General features: G+C 65.1%; 1 protein-coding gene across 1 annotated transcript; it reads left to right on the top strand.

Annotated features, from left to right (window-relative positions):
- The first annotated feature begins 238 nt into the window (after positions 1–238).
- On the top strand, positions 239–4,502 carry LOC121024631 (lateral signaling target protein 2 homolog). The gene is made up of 3 exons (XM_040466834.1): positions 239–562; positions 2,403–2,605; positions 4,139–4,502. The coding sequence occupies exons 1-3, from the start codon at positions 455–457 to the stop codon at positions 4,230–4,232; spliced, it is 405 nt and encodes a 134-aa protein (XP_040322768.1). The 5' UTR covers positions 239–454; the 3' UTR covers positions 4,233–4,502.
- The last annotated feature ends 6 nt before the right edge of the window (positions 4,503–4,508 follow it).

The raw sequence follows: 4,508 nt of genomic DNA, 5'->3' as shown, positions 1-4,508 counted from the left end.
GACAGTCCTCGTGGCCTCGGCTGCAGGGAGTGGGCGTGGGTCAGCAGGGGAAGACAAAGGCATACGGCCAGCGGCCGGTACAAAGGGCGAGGAAAAATCTACGTGGTGACGTGGGAGGCTCCCCCAGGCCCGCGGTGAGCAGAGGAGATCACAGAGTAATAGGCACAGCACTGCCCGCGCTCTGGCTACATGAGTGTGAGGAAGGGGCGTGGGCAAGGGGGAGCGGGACTTCACTCTGGGTGCTTCCGGACCATGCGAACTTTTTGTAGCAATTGCAGAGCAAGCAGGGATCCATTGCCACATCACCCTCATGATCTCAAAGAACAGGAAAACGCACTGTATGTGTTTTTCATATTTTTCAAGCAGTACCTGACGGCCACCAGCTGGGCTGTGTCTTAGCGCCCTTTCTCTGTTTCTGATTCAGGACAACGTGTTAAACATCATTAACCAGATCATGGACGTGTGCATCCCCCAGGACCGAGCCCCACGGGATTTCTGCGTCAAGTTCCCCGAGGAGATCCGGCATGACAGCCTGGCGGGCCAGCTGTGGTTTGGGGCCGAGGTAGCGGGCAGCCAGCTGGGTCCAGGGTCACGGTGTGGGGCGTTGGGCCGCACCTGTGTGCACCTGCAGGGGCAGGGACCTGGTGTCTCCCTCCCCCTTCAAGAGCCCCACCCGCCGTGGGTTACGGACGGACGGCACGTTCTGATTAGGCTGCACGCCCCTTTGGAGGTGTGGGAAAGCCATGAACCTGCTCCCTCCAGATCTACATAGGCCAATATGGACACGAAGCTTCATGTGCAATTTCTGTGAGGTTCTCAGGCCCCCAGATGTGAAGGGTCTCCAGGTGGTTCTTACCTGCAACAATCCTAAATTAGGAGCAGTGTTTCCCTCGCCCTCTGACAGGAGGGGTCATTCTTGCCCGGGGGGCTGGGAGCTGCGTTCGGGTGCCTCAGTGGAGCCACCACCCCCTCCACCCCTCAGACCTTGACCTTCATCTCCCAGCGAGGAGACTGCAGCCTGAGAGGAGGGTGCCTGACCCGTGGTGGCCGGACCGGCCTCACCCCAGCCAGCTGTTTCCCGTACCCGCACCTTGCCACCCCTCCCTTGGCCGTGCTGGGGTTCTCAGCCTGTCTCTGCCTTCCTCCCAGTGAATCTCGGGAATGCCCTGTCTTCCTCGGGCACGGCCTGGCCCTGTGTGTCCCCCACCTGACCCCTCTCACCCCGTTCGCCCGAGCCGCCTGGTGGGAGGGTGTCCTCGCCAAGGCCCCAGTTGGTGTGGGTGGCCCCAGGCAGGCTAGCCCTGTCTCTGGTCTCAGTTCTCACCGCTGTCGAGTGGGTCCCAGGGGCAGGGAGCTGTGGAGCCATGACATGATGTAGGTCCTGGGCCCCGTGGCACTGGGCGCCGTCTCTGCCATGTGGTCCCGGTGCCAGCCAGCTCCACGCTCCCCTCCAGGGTGGGTGGGAAGTCAGCGACACCACACTCCGCCCCCCGGGAAAGTGCTTGTAGTCCCAGCTCCCCTCTGGGTCACTGCTGACAGGATAAGACGGTGATGGGTGCTGGCCCAAGGTGGGCAGGGGAGTCCCACAGCACCACAGCCCCACGCGGGGATTGCGCGGCCGCCCCTTGGCCAGGACCCGGGTCTGACGAGTACCCCAGGCCACTGGACGAGTGGAAGAAGCTGGGGAGGTGCACGCAGCCCACACAGGCCTGTGACCTGCCTCCCACAGCCCAGGACAGGTGTGGGCAGATTTGCGGGCACGGAGGGACCCTCCTTATCACCCAAAAGCCGGGCGTGCCGCACTGATGAGTCTTGGCTCACAGGAAGGTCTGTGAGCATTTGTGGAAGCGGGGCGTCTTTACTGCCTAGAAAGGGCAGTGGGGTCAGGGAGCCCGGTTGGCCCCGAGTGCCACCCCAACGTGGTGTCAGGGACTCCCGGGCACCCACCCCCAGTCTGTGGGCTGGGCGTGGAGGGGGCAGGAGTCACCTGAGCGGGGCCCCTGCATGGAGCCCCCAGACCCAAGAGCCTCGGTGGGTCGGCCTTCCCTTTCTGCCCACGTCCGGGTCTGTGTGGGGGACCCTATCAGCCACAGGGGGAGTATGTGCTGTCGCGGCCGTGGCTACTCTGGGTTAGGAGAGACCGCTGGCCCCAGAGCGAGGAGACAGTAGGAGGCGAGGGTGCTCCTGGGAGCGGGGCCCAGGGGAGGGGGGTCACAGCCAGGCCCAGCCACCGCTCTTGTGCCTTCCTGTCCCGCATCACGGTCTCCGCGGCTCTGGCACTACAGCCCTCCGTGGCGGCTCTTGAGCTCGGGCTCTGCAGAGCCGGGTGGGGGGAGGAAGGACCCCGGGCCGTCGGGCTCCAGGAGGCTCTGAGTGACCCGCCCCGCGTGCTCTGCCCACAGTGCCTGGCCGCCGGCTCCATCATCATGAACCGCGAGCTGGAGAGCATGGCCATGCGCCCGCTGGCCAAGGAGCTGACGCGCAGCCTGGAGGACGTGCGGGGCGCCCTCCGCGATCAGGCGCTGCGGGACCTCAGCACCTACACGGAGAAGATGAGGGAGGCGCTGAGGCACTTCGACGTCCTGTTTGCTGAGTTCGAGCTGAGGTGACCCTGAGGGGGAGGCCCCAGCCCTGCAGCGCGTCCTGGGTCCCGGTATTCAAGCTGCACACGCCCACTGATGGCGGTTCAGGGCCATCAGTCCACGTAGTTAACCCCGGAGGCCCAACGCGGGGCCGCTGGGGGGTCAGGCTAGGTGACCTTCCCGGGGGTCTGGCCCACCCCCTCTGCCTCTCCCTGATGCACCCCAGCGCTAAAGACCCGGGAGCTTCCTGCAAGTAGCCGTCACCCAGAGTGGACGTGCCGCCCGCCAGAGGCTCTGCTGCTCCCCTCTGCCTCCTGCCTCGCCTCCGCCTCTGACCCACCCCCCACCTCTGACCTCCTGCCTCACTTCCCACCTCTGACCTCTACCCTCTGCTTCCCACCTCGCTTCCTGACTCCGACCTCCCCCCTCTGGCCACCTGCCTCACTTCCTGCCTCTGACCTCTCACCTCTGACCTCCTGCCTCACCTCCCCTGGTGACTGGGCTCACCGTATGGGGCTTGTTGGTCGCCAGCTGCCCCCTGATCCCACCTGTTCACCCACTCACCCCACAAACACCCGAGCATCACTTCCATGCTCTCAGATCTGGGGCACGGCAGAGCAAGGGAGAGGTGGCCATGGCTTCTGGGCCACGGGGACGCTCCAGCTGCCTGGGATGAGGGCGAGGGCACCTCCCCAGGTTAGGGGGGTCTGTGAGGATCACAGGGTGCTCTCTCCCCCATCCCCCAGCACCACCACCTGCCGTGAGCTCCACCTGTCCCTTCCTGCCCGCTGTCCAGCCAGTGCCTCCCTCCCACTCCCCACGGGCTGCCGTCACCTGCTCCTTCCTCAGAGGACACAGGTGGGGCCTGGGGGCCTCCTCGCAGGGCTTTGGAGAAGTGCAGGAGCGGGAGTCAGGCACGCCACCAGCTCCCACAGGCGCGGACACGCTCGCAGTAGGCGAGAAACAGTGGGACCCCAAATCCACACCACGGTGATCCCAGTTAGTAAAAGCCGTCCATCGTGTGACCCGATGACCTCGGGAAGGAAACCAGCCTGGATGTTAAAGGCGGTTCTCTCTAGGAGGTGGGAGCGCGGACAGTTGTTTTCTGTGTCCTCTTCCAGATAAGCTTTTATAACGAGGAAAAGTTAGAGCTACTGACTCAGAAGGAAAGAAACACGTTGTCACCCCGGGGGACATTTGGACAAAGTGTCACTTGCCCGTGAGGCCCCCATGCTCACACCGCCCAGTCCTGGCCGCCCCCACCCCCACCCCCACCCCGTGGTTCACCCACCCACACGCGCGTTCATTCTTGCACTGATTCTCACGCGCTCACCAGGGTGGGTGCCCGGGCAGGGGCGTCGCAGAAGTGGGCGGTCGGGGCCCAGACCGGGCAGGGCCGGGGGCCAGGAGGCACTGGACCAGGCTGACCCTGCTTTAAAATAGACACGGCCCTGCTGGGAGGCGTGCACGTAGGAAGCTGACGTGGCTTTCATTTGAGAGGTGGCGGGGGGACGCGTGGCCGGCGGGCAGCCCTCACTCGCCGGCTGTGTTTGCAGCTACGTCTCTGCCATGGTGCCTGTGAAGTCGCCCAGGGAGTACTACGTGCAGCAGGAGGTCATTGTGCTGTTCTGCGAGACCGTGGAGAGGTGAGGGCCGCCCCCCGCCCCCCCGGCCGGCCGCCACAGGGCCCCTCTCCTCCCCGGAAAGAGGAAAGAGGCCAGCTGGGAGCCCGGGCAAGGCAGGGACGGGGCGCCTGCAGCTGGGGGGGGGGGGGGGGGGGGGAAGGCTCCAGCCCCCTTCTGCTACCAAGTCACCTTCCCCCAGCAAGCAGCCGGCAGACCCAGAGCCTCCTTCCTCAGCTCCTCCGTCACTTTCCTCCGCTCTCCTCCGCGCCCAGAGCACACATCCTGCAGGGAAGTTCCCCCC

Source organism: Herpailurus yagouaroundi, unplaced genomic scaffold (assembly GCF_014898765.1).
Source record: "Herpailurus yagouaroundi ecotype Mexico unplaced genomic scaffold, PumYag 66511, whole genome shotgun sequence".
In the NCBI taxonomy this organism is placed as follows: domain Eukaryota; kingdom Metazoa; phylum Chordata; class Mammalia; order Carnivora; family Felidae; genus Herpailurus; species Herpailurus yagouaroundi.
The sequence above is the reverse complement of the archived record's forward strand: the minus strand, read 5'-3'. Positions and strand labels throughout refer to the sequence as shown.

What these genes read in the sequence shown, in the direction of transcription:
- LOC121024631 (XM_040466834.1), top strand. Translation starts at nt 455, where the DNA reads ATGGACGTGTGCATCCCCCAGGACCGAGCCCCACGGGATTTCTGCGTC. An exon ending in AGCTGTGGTTTGGGGCCGAG is followed by an intron (nt 563 to 2,402) that starts GTAGCGGGCAGC and finishes CTCTGCCCACAG; the next exon opens with TGCCTGGCCGCCGGCTCCAT. An exon ending in TTTGCTGAGTTCGAGCTGAG is followed by an intron (nt 2,606 to 4,138) that starts GTGACCCTGAGG and finishes CTGTGTTTGCAG; the next exon opens with CTACGTCTCTGCCATGGTGC.